We start from the raw sequence: 19,650 nt of genomic DNA on the forward strand, positions 1-19,650 counted from the left end.
AGCACGCTGCTTCAAACCGCTCGCATCGCATCGTAAGGGCATAATGGGCATAGCTAGCTACGTACACGGCCAGGCGTCGAACACACAGCTGAACGCGATAACGAGGCGGCCATTGCGCATCCGAGTCCGTCATAAACATACAACAGCAGGCTGCGATGCGACAGCGACGCCAGGCAAGCTACAACGCGCCTCGAGCTACACCCGACGCGCAGCGGGCGACCTACAACACGGGTGCGGCCGCGCGCTGGGGTATGGAAAGGAAGGACATAAAGTAAGCGCAACGATAGGAGAATAGGCGAATTATGAACTGCGAATGCGAGTATGCGAACTCCGCGAAAGCGAATATACACCATAAAGAGATAGCGGCGCGCCTCCCCGCGCTCTATGTAGAAGGTGGCGCAGCGCATAATAAACGCGAGGGGTAGAAGAAGGGGTCACCTCGCGCCGCGATGGGAAAGGGGTCGCGGAATAAGAGTATGCACAAGTCAGGTCAGGTCCTTGCCCTCGCCGCGGTCCGGCTGAGCCATCCAAGAAGTCCGTCGCAGCGTCCACGTCCCGCGGTCAGAGCAGCTAGCGCCGGGGCGCGCCGAACGCGTCCCGCACGCTCCGGCGAAGCTCCTCGTGGTCCCTTACCGAGCTCGCCACGGACGAGCCCGGCACGTACGATCCTGCCTGCATATGGCTCCCGGCGACGCTGCCGGACACCATATCCGCCTCCCCGTTCACATGGTCCAAGATCCTGCGCGCGAGCAGCTGGATCTCGCCCTGGCCGTCGCCCGTCTCGGTGGTGTACGAAGGGCTATGTGACCGCGGCGTGCCGTTCGACGATGACGGGGACGAGGGCTGCGACTGTGCGAGTTGGCTGATGTTCGGGATGAGGAGATTGGAGGAGACGATGTTGCTGACGAGTTGGGGGTCGCCGGAGTCGAGCAGCTGCACAATGGTCCAGACGGCGATGTGCTGGAAGGTGGCATCCGGACTGGTGAGGAAGCGGTAGAGGTATTGGTGCATGCCACCTTCGGGTCGGTCCCAAACCTCGTTGAATGCGGAGTAATCATCGCTGGCGGTCTTGTTCTCTGCGAGACAATCAGCTACTATGTATGCGCCCAAGTGGTCCACGAACCCTTAGAGGACAAGTTGCCAAGCGCGGCTGCACTGTTGCCCTGGACCTCAGAGCTCGGTGAAGCCGTCAACGGGATGAGCACTTCGCAGATACCCATCTCGAGGAGCTGGCCCTTAAGCTCGTCGCTCAAAGCCAACACCGCCACGCACGCCGTCATCTCGCTCTGCACATTCGTCGGGACGTCCAGGACAAGGTCCTTGATGGACTGTACAGCGCCCGCCTTGACGATAGCCGTCTTGTTCTTCTCAGAGCTGGCGGCCAGATTGCGGAGCGTGGAGATAGCGTGACACTGAACCTCCTCGTTGTCCTTGAACGACAGGAGGTTGATGAGGGGTTGCAGGAAGCCGGACTCGATGATAGGGGACTCGTTCTGCGGGTGGATGGAGACGTTGCGGACGCAGGCGGCGGAGGAAAGAATCAAGGGGAGGTAGGTAGACTGCAAGAGGCGGAGAAGAGAGGTCAAGCCATCAGACTTGACGATCTCGAGTTGGTACTTCTCGTCGCTCGCAAGATTTCGCAACGCAAGGGCAGCCTGGCACTGAACCTTCAGGCTGGGGCTGTCCATCAAGGCAACCAAGCTTGCGACGAGCTTGGGCTCGCTCTGGGCAAGCTTCTTGCGGTTAGCACCTGGGGCGCCGTAAGCGATCGCGCTCAACGAGCGACTTGGTTCACGTACCGTCAACGGCGATGTTGCTCAAGGCGGTCGTACAGTAGTACTGTACATCCGTGTCAGGTGAGTTGAGCAGGCTGACCAGGACGGGGATCGCGCCGGCGTTGACGAGCTGTTGGCGGTTCTCGTCTGCGCGAGTCAGACGGGGATGTGCGGCATGTTACAGAGGGAGCGTACCTGAGTGCGTCATGTTCAACAGCGCGCCGGTCGCATTACGTTGAACGCGCATGTCCTTTGAGCGGGCAAGCCGTGTCAATGGGACGAGGGCGCCGGACTTGGCGATCTTGGTCTTGTTGTCATCTAGTAGGATATGAGACGAAGGCGACGAGGACTGTAGACATTCGCCACGCACCATGCGTGGCCAGGTTGGTAACGCAGCCGACAGCATTGCACTGTACTTCCACGTTTGGGCTCAGCATTTGACGGATCAGCGGCTCGAGGCCTCCAAGCTTCACGATCAGCAGCTTGTTGTCGGCTAGATGGCGAATGAGCTACTATCTGCGGTATAGGCGGACATACGCACTGTTCACGGCAAGGTTCCCCAGAGCCGCGCTCGCAGCGCGCTGCACCTCAGTATCGTGGCTACTGAGAAGGAAAAGGATGGGGTCGAGCGTGTCGCGACCAACAGGCCGGACCTCCTTCTCCGTAATCTCGGCGAATGCAAGGGCGGCACTGCGCTGCAGGTCGACATTGTCCGAAAATGAAAGGGTGGTCAACGCCGAGAGCGGGTCGCCGGTGAAGAAGTTGGTCGTCGTGCGGTCTGTATGCGAGTCAGTCCGGTTGCTGGGGGAAGATGAGCGTAGCACGCACTCTCTAGGTACTGAAGCAGATCCGCGACGGCCTCCCTCTCGTTCTCCAAGAGCAGCGGCTCATACGACTGTGACCGCTTCGAAGAGACTGCGGGCGACGGTGAGTGATTTACTCGGGGACTGCGGGCGGCGACGTACAGCACGACGTGCAGCAGCTCGTTATCTGTCCCATGACGGCAAAAAGGAAGAGGAGGTGGAACGCTCAGGCGGGCGGCAACGCCAGTGTCGTCGGTGGCAATGTTCGAACTTCGCTGGCTGGCGACAACAAGGAAATTATTGAATGCGGCGCTTAGTCAGCCTGTCGCGCGTACGGCCTGCGCCTCGTTGCAAATTACTCAAACACCTCCGTCCTGAGCTCGTCCGCCGCCATTCGCAGTGAAGAGCAGCTGTCCACCTCGATGAGTAGCGTATATATTTATCTCGCTCGTAGTATACATATTGTGCTGTGCTATCGCAAAGTCACGCTCTCGCCGCCTCGCGCGGAAATTTGGGGTATCGGCCGGGCCGAGAGAGAAAACTGCCATCCAACTGCATGGCAGTCATGTATGGATCACCGAGCCCTTTCATAACCGCGAAGACCGGGAACCTTCTGGTTAGCCTTCACTTGGTGAGCTGTCCTCTCAAGAGTTGAACCAAAGACTTGCCTTATCCGTCTGCTTGTATCTGTTGACATCAAAGCCGCACCAAACAAGGATTGACTCCGTTCGGCAAGTTCCTTCACTTGCCTCCAACCAACTTCGACTGCATGCTATTCAGGCCTCCCAGACTACTCTCACCTCTTCGACGACTGGCTAGACCCACTCATACCATGACTCTGCGCTCTGCTCCTCGGCAACGTGTTCCTATACCGCAAGAGCTCTCCGTTCGACTGACAGAGGATGAGGATAAACTCTGCACGCTCCTTGATGACTGCACAAAATATTTGCGAGATGAGAAGGGCATCAATACTTCCTGTCGCATTGCCGGCGGCTGGGTTAGAGACAAGGTTATTCTTCCTTCCCTCATTCCCTTCTGCTACGCAAACCAACACGCATCCTGCCATAGCTCTTGGGGTCACAAAGCAATGACATCGACGTGGCTCTGAGCGATGTCCTAGGCCTCACCTTCGCCGAGCACCTCTCCGAGTTTGCAAAGTCAAGAGGCGTGCCAGTGGGGACCATCGGTGAGATCAAGGCAAATCCTAATCAGTCGAAGCATCTGGCGACCGCGACTTGCAAAATTCATGGCTATGCAATTGACTTGGTCAACCTGCGGAGCGAGCAGTATGCGACCGACAGTCGGATACCTACGGGAATGGTATGTATGTAGGACTGGAAATTTTGGAGGTTGCTCATCCTACACAGGCTTTTGGAACCCCACTGCAAGACGCATTACGTCGCGATATCACCATCAATGCGCTGTTCTATAATATTCACGACCGCGCCGTTGAGGATCACACCGGAAAGGTAGGACTCACTTATCATATCCTCGCCTGTATCTTCCTGACTCGTTGCTCTAGGGCTTGGACGACCTGCGCAGCGGCATAGTACGGACACCTCTTCCTCCTAGAGAAACCTTCCTTGATGACCCTCTCCGCGTCTTGCGCTGCCTCCGTTTTGCCACCCGTTTCGGCTTCGACATCGTGCCGGAGCTATCCGACGCTGCGAAAGACACCGTCGTACAAGAGGCTTTGATCTCGAAAATCTCTCGCGAACGTGTAGGCGAGGAGCTCACCAAGATGATGAAAGGTAAGATGATATTCAGTCGTTCCTCGGGATTTCACCTTGATAGTTCATCATCTAGGCCCCGACCCCGTCCACGCCATCGAACTCATCCACGATTACGGCTTGTACCCAGCCATCTTCAACGCCGTCGTCCCTCCCGCGACCCTTCCAAAATGGTCTGGCACCCTCGGTCCCTCCTCCCGCGCCGTATCCAGCGCACTCATATTGCGCGGCCTGTTCGCCAAGTCCTCCTCCCTCCCCTCCGTCAACCCGAGCATTACAGACTTCGTATCCACCGATCCCACTGCCCGCGCCCGCCTATACCTCGCCTGCGCCCTCGCACCCTACCTCGGCCTGACATACCAAGCAAAAAAGAAGGAGGCCCCCGCGGTGGATTGCGTGATCCGGGAATGCCTCAAGTTGGGCGTGCAGAACCATTTCTTGGACGGGATTCCGTTGCTATTTTCGTCGGCGGAGTTGTTGAGCACGGCACTGAAGGAGAACGAGCGGTTGACGCGGGTGCCGGATAGGCTGGCTATAGGTGCGTTGAAAATTGTGTCATATTCGAGCGCTGCATCTGATTATCCTCGAATTTTCAGGCCAACTGCTTCGCCATCCGTCCGTGCACGATCGTCGGTTCGGCATAACGTGGCAGGAATCGCTATTGTTCTCGCTCGTTATCGAGCTCACCAATCACTACGACGTGGAGACGGACGACTTCGATGGTAACAAACCTCGGATCTGTCTGTTCCTTGTCCCACATACTAACACCACCCCCAGCAGACAAAGCCGCGTCGACCATCGCCCTGTACAACGAGTTCGCCCGCCTGGTCCACGAGCTCGATCTAGCCGGTGCAGGCGATATGCGCCCCGTCCTTGATGTGCGTGCCTTCATATAGCCTCTCGCATTGTACGCCGCGCTCACACGTTATCTTTCCCCCGTATTCCTCATCACCTTGTACTTTCCCTACCATTGCATCCATCTCCCAGGGCCGCGAAGTCGTCTCCGTCCTCGGCGCGGCGCGCCCCGGGCCCTGGACGGGCAAGGTCCTCGCTCGCGTCGTCGACTGGCAGCTCGAGCACCCGGGCGGGACGAAGGACGCGTGCGTCGCGTGGCTCAAGGAGGAGCACGCGGCGGGTCGGCTCGAGGTCGCCACTGTGACGGAGCCGCCTGCGAAGAAGGCGCGGACGAGTCAGTGAAGGTCATAGAGGGCGGGTGGGGAGTCAAAAAGGGCGGGGAGTCCTAGTCATTAAGAGCGGGGTGTCAATGAGGACGGGTGGGTCCGAGGCCTTGGGCGCGGGCCGGTCCGAATCTTTGAACATGGGCGGGGCGGCGGTCGCAGAAGGGACGGCGGCACTGTATACGTACGCGAACGGATATGTTAGACGGACGCGCGTAAACGATTCACTAAGGGCATATAAGTCGACTTCATTGTAGGCAGGATGGGGATTCGGAACGGCGTCGCTTGGGGAAGACCGGCCGGGGCGGCCGGAGAAGTGTGGCGAGAAGGGCGAATTTGAAGACGGAAGGCTCTTTGATGCCGAGTTGGGACTCAGCGGCGATGTTCGCGAGCAGGTGGGCGATGTTCGATTAGGCAGGTGTGCGATCGGAGGTGCGTTTGGAAGGGCCAGCTCTATTCCGGGGCGTGTACAGAGTACAAGGAGTGGATGGGCTACATATGATAGCTTGTAGATCTCGATGCGATGACGAAAGCAGACAGCAGCTGCAGTGCGGCGTAAGAGTACAAGGAGGCGAAGGTGAAAGAGGAGACGACGAGGGAACATGCTAGAAGAGCTAGCGGGCGTTATGCATGTGGGAGAGATGACGATGAATGCTGATGTTGACGATAAGTGAGAGTGAGAGTCTGAGGAGAGAGAAATGGACTAAGTATCTACGGCACGTGAAAGGGTGAAACGGACATGAAGGGGATGCATGCTTGGGAGGAACGTCTAGTAGAGGTTGAATGGCTGGTCGTTGGGCGTACCCCAGAAGTACGCGTCAGGCGGCGGGGCGGGAGTCAGCGGGTCGACAGGCGCCTCGGGCGGCGGCACGGGAATGTCCCTGGTGCGCTCGTCCCAGGGGTTGTTGAACTGGACCATGCCGTTGTCGGAGAACAGCAGGTCTTCCGATGGGTACAGGCCAGCGCCTGGCATGGGGGCCGCATACACGGACTCGAAATCGATGCCGGAGTCCATGAGGCCGCCCATGGGCTCGATCGGACCGGTGAACAGCTGGTCGGCAAAGGACGGCGACGGACACACGTTGCCCGATGAGTCGAAGGACATGTCGGAGAGCTGGGGGCTAGGCGAGGGCATGTACTCGGGGGTGAAGGACGTGCTGGCAGGGGAGTAGGCGTCGTACGGCGAGGCCGGGTACATCGAGAGGTCCTTCTCGTGAGCGTAGTAGGGCTCCATGACGGGGTAGGCTTCGTCGCGTGCGATGGATTGCGGAGGAGTGTAAGGCTCGGAGTATTTCTGAGGAAAAATGTCAGCAGCGGGATAGGGTATAGGTGGCATAGAACGCACCTCAGAGGCAGGAGACTGAGCGTCGGGCGTCAATGACAACGAGGGGATATCCGCGATCGGCACAAAGAGGTCTGGCTCCTCCTTAACGGACGTGAAGTCAGGAGTAGGCAGGGGACCCGGGGACGGTACACGCTGTAGCTGCTTCAGGTAGCTGGCGAAGTTGCCTTTTGGGTACTCCTTGTCCTTGGGATCCGCGTTGGGATCGTCACGTAGCTCCCTCGCGCGCTTCATAGCGGCCAGGCGCTGCGTGCGGTACTCGCGGTACTCCTGCTGCTCGCGCTCCTGGCGTTCGCGTTCCTCGCGCTCCTTCTGCTCGGCCTCCTCGTCACGCTTGCCGCGCTTGGTGCGCCGCTTGCCGTCCGACGACGAACCCTCCGCCTTGTCCTTGCGGAACACGGGCGTGTACTTGTAGTCGGGGTACATGCGCGCGTGCATCTGCTTCTTCATCTTCGCGATGCGGCGGTACTTGTCGCGCTCGGCCTCGGTGAGGTTGTTCCAGAGCTCGCCCGCGTTGCGACTAACGTTGCGGTGGTCGCGCTCCTGGGGGTTGGCCTTCTGACGCGACCAGTACTCGGAGCGGAAGATCATGAAGGCGTTCGGGGGGCGGGGAATGTGGTTGTCGCCGCGGCGGCGCGAGTGCGAGGTCGAGCGGGTAGGTGGGGTATAGGTGCAGGACTCGTCGACGTAGGACGACTCCGAGTCGGATGCCGGCGACGGAGGCTCAATGGGCGTCTCCGCCTCAGGGAACTCGAGCTGCCAACCCGAGGCGAAGTCGGACGCGTCCTCGTCTAACGGGTGTCGTCAGCAGACGCAAATGGACGAGTACAATGCAACATGCCATAGTGTCTCGGTCCTTGTTGGGACAATCGCACGGAGCGCCGGGCGGGAAGGTTGCGATCGGCAGGCATGATGGTAGTGGCGTTCGAGCGGATCGTGAAGGTATCGTTGGATGTAGAGCGGGGCAGATGGTGGTCAGGTCGAGGGGAAGTGGGAGTGGCACTGCTGCTGACTTCCATCGTCTCATCGGCTGGGCTTTTGTATGTCCTGGACGCCTCGTTGCTGTGGGAATCGCGGATACGGGCGGTTATGAACGACCTAGGGCAGAACTAGTCTATAAGCACAGGAAGCAGGTCCTCAAGGCATTCATCACATACACGAGGAAATGGGTCTGCAAACGGCCCGTATTGACTTGCCGCCTCCGCGGAGCTTTCCTGGAGCCTCCGTCACATTAAATGGGCCGATAAGATCACTTGCCTCTTGTAGCTGTCAAAGACAGGACATGACCCTCGAGCAGAGGGCGCAATTCTCCACGGATCCGCATCGGATAATTTTGCAAGGCCGTCTGGGATTGTCCCCTTCCATCTGTAGGCAGAAGAGAGGCACGGTGGAAGAGGAAAGCCCACAGTAAAATGATAAAGTCAATTCGAGGCGAGTGGCTGTTGAGGGGCATGCGGTTTCCATGAGGCATCAAAACGAGGCGGGGTGGTCTTTATATCTTTGCTGGCCGTGACGCCGCCGTGACACCGTCGACGATGTGATGCTGATCGAACGCAGATGTGATTCGTTAAATGAGCTTGGAAAAAATCGAAGAGGTGCGCCGCAGCGAATGACGGCGAGCGCACTTTGATACTCGGGCTCTCGTCGAACATGAAGCGAAGTCAAGCGCGGTCAACTGCTCGTATTCCATCGATATCAATCAGTCACGGGAAGACCTACAGCGCCGCCGCGTCTAGGCGCCGTCGCTCCCGGCATCGTCAGAACCCTCTGCGTCAGCGGCTTCGGCCTTCGCCTTGCGTCGCTTAGAGCCAGCGATCATATCCCTGTTCGTGGGTGAGTACATGTAGTAGGCGCTAGCACACATACATACCTCTTCTTCATAGCATCCGCCTTTCCGATTTTCCGTGCGCTGTTGACGATCTCCGCACGCTTGACTTTGCCCATCTGTTTCCTCTTCATTTTCGACGGTTTCGGCAATTTGAGGATCCAATCAGGGACCGTCGAGCCGGACTGGAGGAGAACATTGGCGATCCTAGGGGGGAGTTAATTTGGTATGTGACCCCCGAGGGACGTTTACGCACGCTTTGAGGTACGGCGCGTCCTCGTCCGTGAAGTACGTGACCGCTTTGCCCTCCCGCTCCGCGCGACCCGTTCGCCCTGTGTACATCATCAGCGCGCCTGCCTGCCATGTTATGCCGCCCGCACCTCACCAATTCGATGGATGTAGCTCTGGACGCTGGTGGGGAAGTCGTAGTTGATGACTTCGCGAACGCCCTTGAAGTCCATACCGCGCGCCATCACCTCCGTGCTGACCATCACCCAGCTCTCGCCCTTGCGCATGCGACTGACTGCATCATCACGCTCCTTTTTGGTCATGCCGGCGTGGAGGCAGTCCACGTTGGGGATCCCGTTGAGTATGAGCTCCTCGGCTAGCGAGGACGCACGCGGTTGGGTAGATGTGAAGATGAGGACGGGTGGATTATACGGTTCCGCGAAGTACTGCAGCAAGCTCGGGAGCTTGGACCCGTCGTCGGCAACGTAGGTTAAGCTCTGTGATATCAAAGGAAGTGGCGTGTCCCTGAGGCAACAGCGTTAGTCCATGATGGCAAGCGTCAGTGAAGGACTGACTTCAGGCCGACGACGATTCGGATAGGATTGCGGAGCATGTCCATGGCGATCTTCTCCGCACCAGCGGGCAGTGTCGCGCTGAAGACGGCCTTCTGAACATCCGGGTGCGTGCAAGAAGCGATGATCTCTTCCACTTGCGAAAGAAATTCAGGGTCCAGCATTCTGTCTGCCTCGTCCAAAATGAGGTGGCGGACGCTATACGTCTCTTTGAGTGAATGCTAGTTTGCGTAAGGATAGGGACTCACTTCTGAAGTTCCAGGTCACCTGTTTGCAGCGAAGCTACTAGCCGCAGCGGGGTGCTGATTATGATATCTGGTATTAAGCATGCATGAGCTGGGTTCTTATGACGCTCACACGCGAACGACTTACCAACTTTGTCGCGTACGGCCTTGTCTGAGAGCGTACTTGCTGTCGCTTTGCTGAACAGGATGATGCGCCATTTCCGACCCTCCGCGAGTTTCAGACACTCGTTGTGTATTTGATGCGCTAGTTCTCGCGTCGGTGCGACGATGACCGCACGGACGCCCTTTCCAGCGGACTCATTTGAGGTGGCGGGAGATTCCAGCGCTGCAATGATGGGTAGGAGGTAGGAAAGCGTCTTTCCGGTACCAGTGGGGGATATGGCGGCGAGGTCGCGCTTCTGTAATATGCATCAGTCGATATGGAATGAGGAAGGACGAGGGCGCACGCACCTCCAGAAGAATTGGTATTCCGTGCGACTGTATACCCGTTGGATGCTTAAAACCGTGCTTCGAGAGATTGGATAGCAGGAGGGACGGCATGTCATAGCGCTCCTTCATCTCCCCAAACGTCTGTGCTGCAACCGGAATGTTGATTCCCTTCGCCGTTACTCGGTGCTTCTGCCTGGGTGCTTCTTCTTCGTCGTTAGAGCCCTCGCCTTCAGCTACATCAGCTTCGACGCGTCGTTTCTTGCGTGTGTTCGGATCAGTGCTGTCCGTCTTGCGCTTGCTCGAACTGGACTCGGCGTACTTGAAGAAGTCGAGATCAGAAGGCAGATTTGAGGTAGACTGCGTCTTCTTCTTCTTCCCTTCAGATTGGCCAGCTTTCGAAGGCTGCGACGAAGAGACTTTAGTTAGAGTGCCAGGGGAACGGCAGATACACACCTGGAACAGCTCGACATCCCCCTTGAATCGCTTCTTGTCAAATTGGGCACCCCCTCTGGATAGGAGTTGAAAAGCCTCCATTCTGAGAGTATATATGTCTGCTCCGCTCTGACGAGCCTCGGAAAAGGAGGTCGGGGAGATGAACGGACTGGTGAAGGACGCGTTAAGAATGAGACATTCTAGTATGTGATCGATCGAGATTCCGCCCGCGTGTGCCCACGTGTCGACCATCAGCACATTGATTCCGTGGACCCACATGATCGATCCTTTGCCGTCGTGCGAGCCTTGTGGGTTGAAAACCGAGTCGTGACCCATCGAGGAGCGTATGTTCGACATATTAGCTATCATATTGGCCATGCGGGAAAGACAGGTACAACGACCTCGCGCTTATCATTCAAGGTCATGTTGTATGGAAAGACGAGATCTGTTGCCAGAACAGAGAGTTTATGGCTGTTGAAATCTTGAACTCCATAAGCGGCATGTTCGCAGGCGCGATTCCGATCTGTAAGCATCAAGCTGGTCAGTCCACATCGGGGGCGCAAGAAAGCGTACGAAGGACTGACCCCTCCGCCATACGTTGTCTCAAACGCCCACTCGCGAAGCGAAGCGATGGTTGCCGTCATATCAAGCCCAATGTCGCGGGCTTCCGCCACAGTGAGTGCTCCTTGACGCAGACAGATACGCTTGATCGCTTCTAGCGCCCATGATGCGGGAATATTGTGCCGAACACAGAGGGATATCTTCCGTATATCAGGAAGATCGCCGTTATGGTCTAACGCATACGTAGCCACGCTACAGACCTCGGGCATGTTGAACATGTCCCCAAGAGCGAGGACATCTTCCCACGTTTTTGTCAAGTCGGAGTCAGACTGGTAGGTCCTGCGTGACCGTTTCATTATCCAATTCCTTCACGACGAACATGGAGGCTCACCACGCGTATGGCGATTCGTAAAGGAACCAAATGAAATGTTCGAATTGCTGGGCTTTGACGCTGAGTACGATCGGGTTGTCCTTAAGGCGTCCCTCGTTGGATGCGTCATCGGTTGGTAGGCCAAACATGTCAGCAAAGGTCTTCGAAGCCTTCTTCAGGTGGTACGAATGAACAGAGAGAATGTCATCTTGTACCTGGCGTCGAAATTAGCCACCGCCAATGGTCGATGATATCAATCATGCACACCTTAAAGAATGTATCTCGCGTGTCCTTCAGCGGTATGCGGGGGATCAAAGAGCTCGCCACTGAAAGGATGGCGACGGAAATTATTCTAGATGCCAGGAAGAGATTGTTCCGTACGCACCTGGCTGTGGTACGTCCAAGTTGAGGTCTTGCACGATGGTAGCGACCTCTGGTAGCTCCGCTGCGAGAGTAAATCGGTCTCTCGCTGGGCACACCGTCATATGACTACCCGTATACGAGCAGTCGTGCACGCCGTTTTTGCACGTTGCCCTGCTCTCCCGGACGCAAATCGTACATTTTTGGTATGTCTTGCACGCGGGAGCGACGACCAAGGAGGGCTTGTAGCGCATTGACTCTCGAGCGGCGCACAGTACCGCCATCGTCATCGGAGACAGGTATCTCGCCTCGTCCACCGATATGGGCTCATCGCGGGATATCACTCGCATCAACTCTTCTGTAATCCACTCCTTGCCCATGTCGTGCTTTACGCAGAGGGCTATCTTTCGTACGTCCCCAAGCGCGGAAGCACGGCCAAGCGCATAGCAGGCAACCTTCGCTACCTGCCTCATCTTGTACCGCTCAGCGAGCAGTAGAATCGACTCCCATTTTTCTTGAGTTGAGGGCAGCTGGTCGACGATGCCAGACCTACACATACACTTCAGCGCGTCAGAAGGAGCGCATAGCGGGAAGACGTACCACTTATACGCCGATTCATAGAAGAACCAAAGCAGATGCTCGAAATCGCGAGCCTTCACCTTATCGAGTAAGAGCGGCTTGGCGTCGCTGTAGCCTCCTTCGGGAGATTCGAGAGTGGCGATGTATTTATCGAAGAATGATGTGGCGCGGTAAAGGTGGTAGAAGTGGAAACGGAAGAGTATGTTCTCTGCCTGAAAGAGAGCGCATGCCAGTCAGCGTATACCTCTGATTCTAGCGGTATCTGCTAACCAACGCGATCACATCGCCGTCGCGCAAGTAAAAGGTCTTGTGGTGTACAGCGCGGTTATCAGGAGTAGACATTATAAAGAGACTTTTGCGAGGGTCAGTATGTTGGGCGTCGCCGAAGATATCGTGAGAGAGACGGAGTTCCTGAAATCGTGGTGGAAGGGAAGAAGGGCGCTGAAGGTCACGGCGTGTTACTCGGCAAACGCCGAGGGAGTGGACCCACAATGTTCGGCTTGGGCCCCCCCACGGTTTTGGAATACTTTGGCACGGGTTGGAAACACACAGAGCTCAGGTTCCATATGAAGGATTCTTCCTGAAAATAAATACATACACGATGTCTTCTTCGTCGATGTAGTAAGTGGCGTGGCGGCTCGCAGAGGCGAGGGCGTCGGAGGTCTGGATCAATTTCGAGGGTGGTGGTTTCCCGAAGAGGTGCGATGGGCACCGCGATGGCAAGACGGACTCTGCCTTGCTGCGAAGCTTACGATGCCGAGCTGGCCTGCCATGAGGCCGCTCTTGTGAGTAGACCCTCATCCGCTTTACTAGCATAACGGGTGAGGCCCGGTGTATCTGAGGGTGGTATGTGCAAGCGAGATCCATGTGCAGGGGCGACGCTCAGTTCGTAGTGCCACACGGGATATGTCGAAGTTCAATGTCCCATGCGTGAGTGGTCGTAGTCGAGTCGGCCACAAGAAATTGCAGAGAAGCAGTAGGATAAAGGACCAACGGTGGCCCGTAGCAGAGGAGTGCTTCTTTGCTGAAGGCTCTGAAGATCAGTGATGGACAACCGCAAGGTCAGTAACGGAGGGATGCGGCCACCGGAACTTGCCGAAGCTGGACCCACAACGCCAAACTTCAAGTTAATGCAGTAAAATGCATTGAGTCGAGTACAGTGAGTGCGCACATACCCTAGGATAGGATCCAAAATTTGTTGCGAGATAGAAAATCATTCCAATGTAGACGAAGCACCAAGTAACACGACACAGTACTAATGATAGGTCTGGCCTTTAAAAATGCTCTCCATAATCTCGTTCACCTCCGTGACGAAAAGTGGGCCTTTCATGTATAACTAAGTCCACGATCAGTCCTGAAGACGGGCATAGAGGGATATTCATCTGTCACTTACTTTTGTCTTGTACGCATCGCGTGCGGCCGCGATGTCGACTGCCACGTCTAATCCCAACGCGCGCGCCTCCGCTTTGCTGAGAGGATCTTTGCGAAGACAGACGCGCTTGATGGCCTCCATCGCCCACGATATACCGATGTCGTGCTGGATACACAGAGATATCTTCCGTATATCGGAAAGGCTGTAGTGGCGGTCCAGTGCATACACAGCGACGCGGGCGATCTCGTCCATGCCGAAGATATCCGCAAAAGCAAGCACATTCTCCCACTGGTCCGCAGAGGTGGGATCCACCTCATGCGTCCTTGAAACGAAGTCAGATGAATGGCATGCGAGTATGCCGATCAGTACGACGCACCATTCGTACGGCGAATCGTAAATGAACCAGACAAAACCGCGAAATAGGTGCGCCTTGACATCGACATTGATAGGCTCAGCCGCACTGCTGCCTTCCGTGGCGCTGTCGCTGGACTTGGGGATACTGATCATGCCAGCGAAGACCTCAGACGCCCTTCTCAAGCTATACGGATCTACAGAGAAGACAGAGACCTCAGCCTGGAAACAGCCAGATCAGTAACTTGAACTTTAGGATTCCCGGCTGCGGATGTGCCAACCTTGAGATATATATCCCCTCGAGCCGCCGCGCGCGGACGTTTTACAGCTTCTGTCGGGTCGTCATCGTCACAGATCCCTACATGACGTGGAAAGTTACAAGCGTACCTTTCGGCGTTGGTCCAAGGTCCACGTCCGAGAGGACGGTCTCTACATTTGGCAGAGGTGCTTGGAGCGGCTGTCCATCTCGCTTAGGACAGGGCGTGGTGTGTAGATTAAAGGGTGGACAAGTGTGATTCCTCCCATCACAAGTCTTCAGACCATTGCACGCCCGGCATTCCAGAGCATCCAGATCAAGCGGATCGCAACCAGGGGCTTTCGCCGGGGGCAGAGGGTGTAGCAGTCCATGCGCAGCGGCCAGAGAGGCCACGAGAGTCGGGGACCCGATCTCGGCTACCTCGTCACTGGTCAGAGGCGCATCGCGCGAGACAGTGTGCTTCAGCTCCTCAAGAACCCATTCCTTACCCAGCCCATGCTTGACAGCAAGCGCAATCTTGCGTACATCTCCGAGAGCGTTTGCACTGTCCAAGGCGTGGCAGGCGACCTTCGCTACGCACCGCATGCTGAATTTCTCAGCAAGCGCTAAAATGGATTCCCACTTCGGTGTGAGGGTGGCATCGACGGGGTCGGACCTTACCTGAAAGTCAGTAAACACAGACCGTCAGCATGCATATCCAGACATACCACTTATACGCGGACTCGTAGAAGAACCATAGGAGGTTCTCAAAATCCGGGGCCCGGACATCGTCGAGCGCGAGTGGGTTATCGTTAGTGGAGCCGACAGGGCTTCCTCCAGAGCTAGCATTCAGTTTGGCAATGTCGCTGTCGAAGTATGTTGTGTCGCGCTGCAAATGAGAGGAGTGGAATCGGAACAGCGTGTTCTCCGCCTGGCGGACTCGCGGGTTACATCAGCTACTCAATCAGTACCCTGGTAGCACTGACCCGCGCGACGCAGTCCCCCTCGTCAAGGTAGTACATGCCAAGAGGGGCCACAGGTTTGGAAGATTGAGGTGACTGCATCGATGGTGGGGGTAGATAGGTAAAGACTCAAGAGATACGCAGGGCGCCACATCCGGTAAACCGCGAGGCGCTGAGATGGATATCACGAGGTTGCCTTGGGGGCGACAACGTTGTCGCATCGCTTGGCTCTTAGATGTACGAGCCAGAAGCGCCATGCTTTCAGAAGTACTCGGCGGATCACCATGCGACATGCATGCACTATTGAAGACGCGCAAGAACATCATAAATTATACACCGGCAGCAGCTTGGTCAAGGACAACGACTGTCGACATAGCGGGCATTCATTCTGGGGTCCCACTTAGTACATGATCCCGGGAGAAGGGACTGGCATGGAGCTCTTACCTTTTCCCTTCCCCAACCCACGATGCAAGACCAGCAGAAAAGATGGCCACACTCTGTCACTGTGCTGTTCACGCGCTCCTCCAAGCAAAGCGTGCAATTTCGCGAAGCACGCAGATCATCCGGTATGGCAGACAGGTCCAGCGCCGTGCATTCGTCTTCATCAGGTCGTGGAAGCTCGTCGTCCTCTACACGAAAGGGTGAGTCGGTGCGAGCGGCTGTGCCAAGAGACGTCTACCTGAAGGTTGCTTGGCCACTATTTCAGTGACAGAACGGTCGTCGAGGAAGCAATCGTTGGACACGGTCTGCCGTTGCTTGCCTTTCTCGTTCGAGGCGGCCTCCAGGGAGGCTACGCGACGAGCGCGTAGGGCCGAGATTGCACGGTATATCAACCGCATGCCAATGACAACGCCAAGAAGGGAATAAGACGGAGGTCGAATATGTGGGTTCTCAGGAATGGATGATATCTGAGAACTTTCGTTAGCCTGAATGTACCATGCTCAGCAGGACGCCTACATGGGTAACACGCAGCAAGCGCTTCCATAGATCATAGTATCCTCCGCGTCCCCAGATGTAAAATATCGCAAGATTGACTTCATTTAGGACCTCGAGACTCGTCACAATTCGTCGAAGCAGGGTATTGCTTCGCCAGTGTGCAGATGCTTTGGCGAGGAGATATGGCGGCAACGAAGGTAGAAGGACGGACAGAGCACGTATGGGAGTGGGAGGCGGTACGGACCCAGCACTTTCCGCCCATATGTCGGTATATTCCTCGCCGAGGGTCTGCGTGGCTGAGAGCGGGTTAGTTTACCCCGCGGGGAAACACGAGCGACACTCACCACGACCCGAAGTCAAGCCAAAGTACGCGAGCTTCACCAAGAGCTCAAGTTCCTTCTCCCATCGCAAGATGAAGCGGTTCCCTGCGATGCACAGGTAAGGGGAGGTGTGTTCACGCGCCCAACGTCTAGGCAGTACCTAGCCACGATCGGGTGACGTTCTCCGTTTGCTCTCTGAGCAGGGCGACATGGTATAGGTCCCTCTGGTTTGCCCTAACTGCACGTATTCAGCGTTCCATACACCTCTAAGTACACGATGCTCACTAATCTGCGCCTGTTGCGCTGGGGGGAATGACGGCGGGGACGAAGCCATGGTCCGGCAGCAGCGGGCCGGACCCGCGTTCGATATTCGAAAACACGGGTCAACAGACATTGCATTTCTCCTCAACGCGATCGCGACGAAGTGCAGCGGACCAGAGCCATGCAGCGCAGCGCCAGCCATGAACCTTCCGTATGGCAGAAGCGTAAGTAGCGCTGTAACTGTGACTCTGTGCCATAGACCTGACATGATATTGCAGTCAAGTAAGGAACAGCGGAGTAAAGTCGTGGCTCCCTCAGTCTAATGGTCCCCTTCCAGGATGGGCTTCATCATGGGGGCAGGTGTGGGTTTGACGACGGGGTTCATCTTTGGGTCGTATACTATCCTTCGGTGCGTGAAATGTTCGTTAGTCTAGCAAGTCATTGAAGGAAATGCAGAGGTGGTGCCGGCCCGCGCGGTGCGCTCTCGACGCTGTCGCAGTACATGCTCGCTAGTGGCGGCATGTTCTCCTTCTTCCTGGCCGTCGGCTCGGTGGGTCCCTCTCCTTTTACCCTTCTGACGGAAGGTAGCCGCCGTCTCTCAGCTTTGCTCATGGGCCTTCAGGTTTTGCGGAACGACTCTGCTATCGACTTCCCCGTCCATGGTCGCGTGCCGGTCCATATCTCCCCAGCAGCGATTATGCGGGAACGCTGGGAACAGGACAGACGTAGCAGGTCCTGAACATACCAGTGCTTGTTCACCTTGTTGACGCCTTCCGACGGCGCCTACCCATCTACTTTCGAGTACATAACTGCTCTGATCTCAACTCCTAATGGCATATTGTAGTATATTCGTTCATCTCTCCACTACATCCGTCAGCGTCAGCCTTGTTGCGACTACTGTAGAGCACAACTCCCATGGCAGCAGTTCCCCCACATACGTATACGCAGGCCCAGATGCTGGACCGGGACGTACCGATGACGTCGAAGTGCCTCCCGGCAAACGCCGATACCAGGCCACGCGTGGTTGAACTTCAACACTCGATCCTTGTCTTCGGCCGCATACCTGGACTGACCGTGATTACCGCGTCTCAGAAAGGGATGAACGTGATAGAACGCAACAAGAAATACTTTGATTCGGTCGCTGCCACTTACGATACGAAGCCGCAAGCTATCGAGCTAGCGAGAAGGTACCAGTGCGAGGTTTGCGCTTGCTGTATGTCATTGAGTAATTCCAGACTGTCTTCCCTTTTCCGCAAAGTCTATCCATTCGACGAAGAATCAACGGAGGTCCTAGACTACGCTTGCGGGACCGGTAGGGTGTACGTAGCCATTCACTTTTATGAATTTTCTGACGCAGTGCGAAGGCCTCATCTCTCAGCACCTCACAGCATACGCGAAGTCAATCACAGGGCTCGATATCAGCTCTGGAATGACCAACAGATACAACGAGCGAGTGGAGAACCAGGGTTTGGAACCAGAGAATATGCGGGCCATCTGCATCGACCCCGATGACGATCTGAGGGAGTTTGAGGCAACGTTCGATGTCGCTGTGGTCAGTGAATGAAAAAGAAAAAAACGAGCTCCCAGATGCTGACAAAATGGTTCAGTGCGCTGCGTCGTATCATCACTTTCCGTCCATTGAGGAGACCACGCTCAAGCTCGCTCGCACTATGCGACCAGGCGGCGTGCTGATGGTCGCGGACTTAGTGAAGGTGGATGGGACGGAAGACCTGTACCCTGAGCATGGTGAGTGGGATTTATCGAACTCGCTCGCTCACTCTACACTTGACGTTCAAGCACTGACATGGACAGGCGACGCATCGTTGGTCTGCCATCAGGGCGGCATTGCAGAGGCTGACATCCGTCGAGTGTTTGGAGAGGCGGGGTTGTCAAATCTTCGATATAGTGTGCACGATATCGCAGCGAAGCGAAAGGGGCAGCCAGTCGAATTTTTCTTGATGACGGGAAGAAAAGCGTAGGACAGAGGCTGGCGCAAGTGGATTGATTGTCAAATCACGTTTGCGCGTGGATTCTTTGCGAGGAGCAATGCATTATACATGTCGAGAGATACAACAGATTGCAAGAGAGGGAAGCGCAAGATGGGAAGGCGGGAAGGAGGGCGATGGGGAGGGGACTATGACTGCTGCACTTGCTGAATTAAGGTGATGTTGTCGCCCTTCAATAAAATGCGTCCTAAAAGAGGATCAGCGTGTGAGTCGGGAGGGGAAGTATGCCACGCACCAAGCTCTCTGCGGGGCTTCGCCTCCTTGATGAAGACCTCAACGGCCTCGTCGATCACGACGTTCATGAATTCGTCGAACCCCTACAGGTTGGATTGTCAGTCACGCGTCAACAGACAGGGAGACGCATGGCGAAGGTGCAGGACAAAAAAGGCGACGGAGGGAAAGGAGATGCGAATGTGCGGATGAAGGGGGGACTTGAAGGGTAGGCGCGATACATCTCGAGTGATCCACGCACAATTATCCTGCCTTCTATGCGCATTTCGATGTTGTCGTACAGCCAGATGCATACGTGCGATTTCTGAAGAGAAAGTCGCGATGATCAGTGAGGGGTTTGTTGTATGATAGACGCGCGCCATACTTGCTGCAGATTTTTGAAGATGACATTCTGCCGAACGATGTCAGATAGGCCGACCCACGCATATATGCAACTCACGATGGGCTGGACCATCACCCTCTGCTGGCGTTGCGACATACTGGGCGATTATTCGTGGGGTCGTGCAGCGCAATGAGGGGAGAAGAACAAGAGTGACGCTTACGTAAA

At 56.1% G+C, this 19,650-nt stretch overlaps 12 protein-coding genes across 12 annotated transcripts; 3 read left to right on the top strand and 9 right to left on the bottom strand.

Moving 5' to 3' along the window:
- Positions 1 to 53: 53 nt before the first annotated feature.
- Positions 54 to 353, bottom strand: SCHCODRAFT_02489543 (uncharacterized protein; the record flags this gene model as incomplete). The annotated part of the gene is made up of 1 exon (XM_050342910.1): positions 54 to 353. The coding sequence occupies one exon, from the start codon at positions 351 to 353 to the stop codon at positions 54 to 56; it is 300 nt and encodes a 99-aa protein (XP_050202036.1).
- A 217-nt stretch (positions 354 to 570) lies between these two features.
- On the bottom strand, positions 571 to 2,774 carry SCHCODRAFT_02696213 (ARM repeat-containing protein; the record flags this gene model as incomplete). Its single annotated transcript, XM_003037561.2, has 8 exons — positions 571 to 1,076; positions 1,124 to 1,750; positions 1,800 to 1,922; positions 1,971 to 2,093; positions 2,146 to 2,268; positions 2,317 to 2,553; positions 2,604 to 2,690; positions 2,741 to 2,774. 8 exons carry the CDS (start codon positions 2,772 to 2,774, stop codon positions 571 to 573), a joined length of 1,860 nt encoding a protein of 619 aa, XP_003037607.1.
- A 609-nt stretch (positions 2,775 to 3,383) lies between these two features.
- Positions 3,384 to 5,567, top strand: SCHCODRAFT_02609582 (uncharacterized protein). The gene is made up of 8 exons (XM_003038901.2): positions 3,384 to 3,587; positions 3,647 to 3,898; positions 3,946 to 4,047; positions 4,101 to 4,329; positions 4,385 to 4,846; positions 4,905 to 5,030; positions 5,086 to 5,186; positions 5,296 to 5,567. The coding sequence occupies exons 1-8, from the start codon at positions 3,411 to 3,413 to the stop codon at positions 5,503 to 5,505; spliced, it is 1,659 nt and encodes a 552-aa protein (XP_003038947.2). The 5' UTR covers positions 3,384 to 3,410; the 3' UTR covers positions 5,506 to 5,567.
- On the bottom strand, positions 5,530 to 6,090 carry SCHCODRAFT_02487455 (uncharacterized protein; the record flags this gene model as incomplete). The annotated part of the gene is made up of 1 exon (XM_050342877.1): positions 5,530 to 6,090. One exon carries the CDS (start codon positions 6,088 to 6,090, stop codon positions 5,530 to 5,532), a length of 561 nt encoding a protein of 186 aa, XP_050202037.1.
- An 873-nt stretch (positions 6,091 to 6,963) lies between these two features.
- Positions 6,964 to 7,419, bottom strand: SCHCODRAFT_02467772 (uncharacterized protein; the record flags this gene model as incomplete). Its single annotated transcript, XM_003037560.2, has 1 exon — positions 6,964 to 7,419. A coding segment is annotated over one exon (456 nt), but the record flags the coding sequence as incomplete, so codon positions are not given.
- A 200-nt stretch (positions 7,420 to 7,619) lies between these two features.
- Positions 7,620 to 7,847, bottom strand: SCHCODRAFT_02488013 (uncharacterized protein; the record flags this gene model as incomplete). Its single annotated transcript, XM_050342891.1, has 1 exon — positions 7,620 to 7,847. One exon carries the CDS (start codon positions 7,845 to 7,847, stop codon positions 7,620 to 7,622), a length of 228 nt encoding a protein of 75 aa, XP_050202038.1.
- A 614-nt stretch (positions 7,848 to 8,461) lies between these two features.
- SCHCODRAFT_02609593 (P-loop containing nucleoside triphosphate hydrolase protein) lies at positions 8,462 to 10,685 on the bottom strand. The gene is made up of 9 exons (XM_050344383.1): positions 10,581 to 10,685; positions 10,149 to 10,529; positions 9,826 to 10,096; positions 9,702 to 9,768; positions 9,457 to 9,651; positions 9,039 to 9,406; positions 8,910 to 8,985; positions 8,699 to 8,860; positions 8,462 to 8,651 (listed from the first exon to the last, which is right to left on the bottom strand). The coding sequence occupies exons 1-9, from the start codon at positions 10,659 to 10,661 to the stop codon at positions 8,561 to 8,563; spliced, it is 1,692 nt and encodes a 563-aa protein (XP_050202039.1). The 5' UTR covers positions 10,662 to 10,685; the 3' UTR covers positions 8,462 to 8,560.
- A 239-nt stretch (positions 10,686 to 10,924) lies between these two features.
- On the bottom strand, positions 10,925 to 15,409 carry SCHCODRAFT_02486793 (uncharacterized protein; the record flags this gene model as incomplete). Its single annotated transcript, XM_050342864.1, has 11 exons — positions 10,925 to 11,459; positions 11,512 to 11,705; positions 11,758 to 11,816; positions 11,876 to 12,399; positions 12,451 to 12,641; positions 13,681 to 13,714; positions 13,836 to 14,123; positions 14,178 to 14,374; positions 14,520 to 15,063; positions 15,116 to 15,318; positions 15,374 to 15,409. 11 exons carry the CDS (start codon positions 15,407 to 15,409, stop codon positions 10,925 to 10,927), a joined length of 2,805 nt encoding a protein of 934 aa, XP_050202040.1.
- Positions 15,410 to 15,542: 133 nt separating this feature from the next.
- SCHCODRAFT_02609602 (uncharacterized protein) lies at positions 15,543 to 16,944 on the bottom strand. Its single transcript, XM_003037558.2, has 7 exons — positions 16,891 to 16,944; positions 16,766 to 16,843; positions 16,630 to 16,710; positions 16,307 to 16,581; positions 16,029 to 16,257; positions 15,794 to 15,978; positions 15,543 to 15,737 (listed from the first exon to the last, which is right to left on the bottom strand). Exons 1-7 carry the CDS (start codon positions 16,937 to 16,939, stop codon positions 15,672 to 15,674), a joined length of 963 nt encoding a protein of 320 aa, XP_003037604.1. The 5' UTR covers positions 16,940 to 16,944; the 3' UTR covers positions 15,543 to 15,671.
- A 56-nt stretch (positions 16,945 to 17,000) lies between these two features.
- SCHCODRAFT_02609603 (uncharacterized protein) lies at positions 17,001 to 17,928 on the top strand. Its single transcript, XM_050344384.1, has 4 exons — positions 17,001 to 17,094; positions 17,204 to 17,275; positions 17,323 to 17,416; positions 17,489 to 17,928. The coding sequence occupies exons 1-4, from the start codon at positions 17,048 to 17,050 to the stop codon at positions 17,603 to 17,605; spliced, it is 330 nt and encodes a 109-aa protein (XP_050202041.1). The 5' UTR covers positions 17,001 to 17,047; the 3' UTR covers positions 17,606 to 17,928.
- A 101-nt stretch (positions 17,929 to 18,029) lies between these two features.
- SCHCODRAFT_02609608 (S-adenosyl-L-methionine-dependent methyltransferase) lies at positions 18,030 to 19,134 on the top strand. The gene is made up of 5 exons (XM_050344385.1): positions 18,030 to 18,178; positions 18,231 to 18,418; positions 18,474 to 18,612; positions 18,679 to 19,058; positions 19,107 to 19,134. The coding sequence occupies exons 1-4, from the start codon at positions 18,082 to 18,084 to the stop codon at positions 18,843 to 18,845; spliced, it is 591 nt and encodes a 196-aa protein (XP_050202042.1). The 5' UTR covers positions 18,030 to 18,081; the 3' UTR covers positions 18,846 to 19,058; positions 19,107 to 19,134.
- On the bottom strand, positions 18,593 to 19,636 carry SCHCODRAFT_02609610 (Sm-like ribonucleoprotein). Its single transcript, XM_003037557.2, has 6 exons — positions 19,543 to 19,636; positions 19,468 to 19,494; positions 19,345 to 19,407; positions 19,108 to 19,189; positions 18,680 to 19,059; positions 18,593 to 18,613 (listed from the first exon to the last, which is right to left on the bottom strand). Exons 1-5 carry the CDS (start codon positions 19,579 to 19,581, stop codon positions 19,001 to 19,003), a joined length of 270 nt encoding a protein of 89 aa, XP_003037603.1. The 5' UTR covers positions 19,582 to 19,636; the 3' UTR covers positions 18,593 to 18,613; positions 18,680 to 19,000.
- Between the last annotated feature and the right edge of the window lie 14 nt (positions 19,637 to 19,650).

Source organism: Schizophyllum commune, assembly GCF_000143185.2.
Source record: "Schizophyllum commune H4-8 unplaced genomic scaffold SCHCOscaffold_2, whole genome shotgun sequence".
NCBI classification, from domain to species: Eukaryota; Fungi; Basidiomycota; class Agaricomycetes; order Agaricales; family Schizophyllaceae; genus Schizophyllum; species Schizophyllum commune.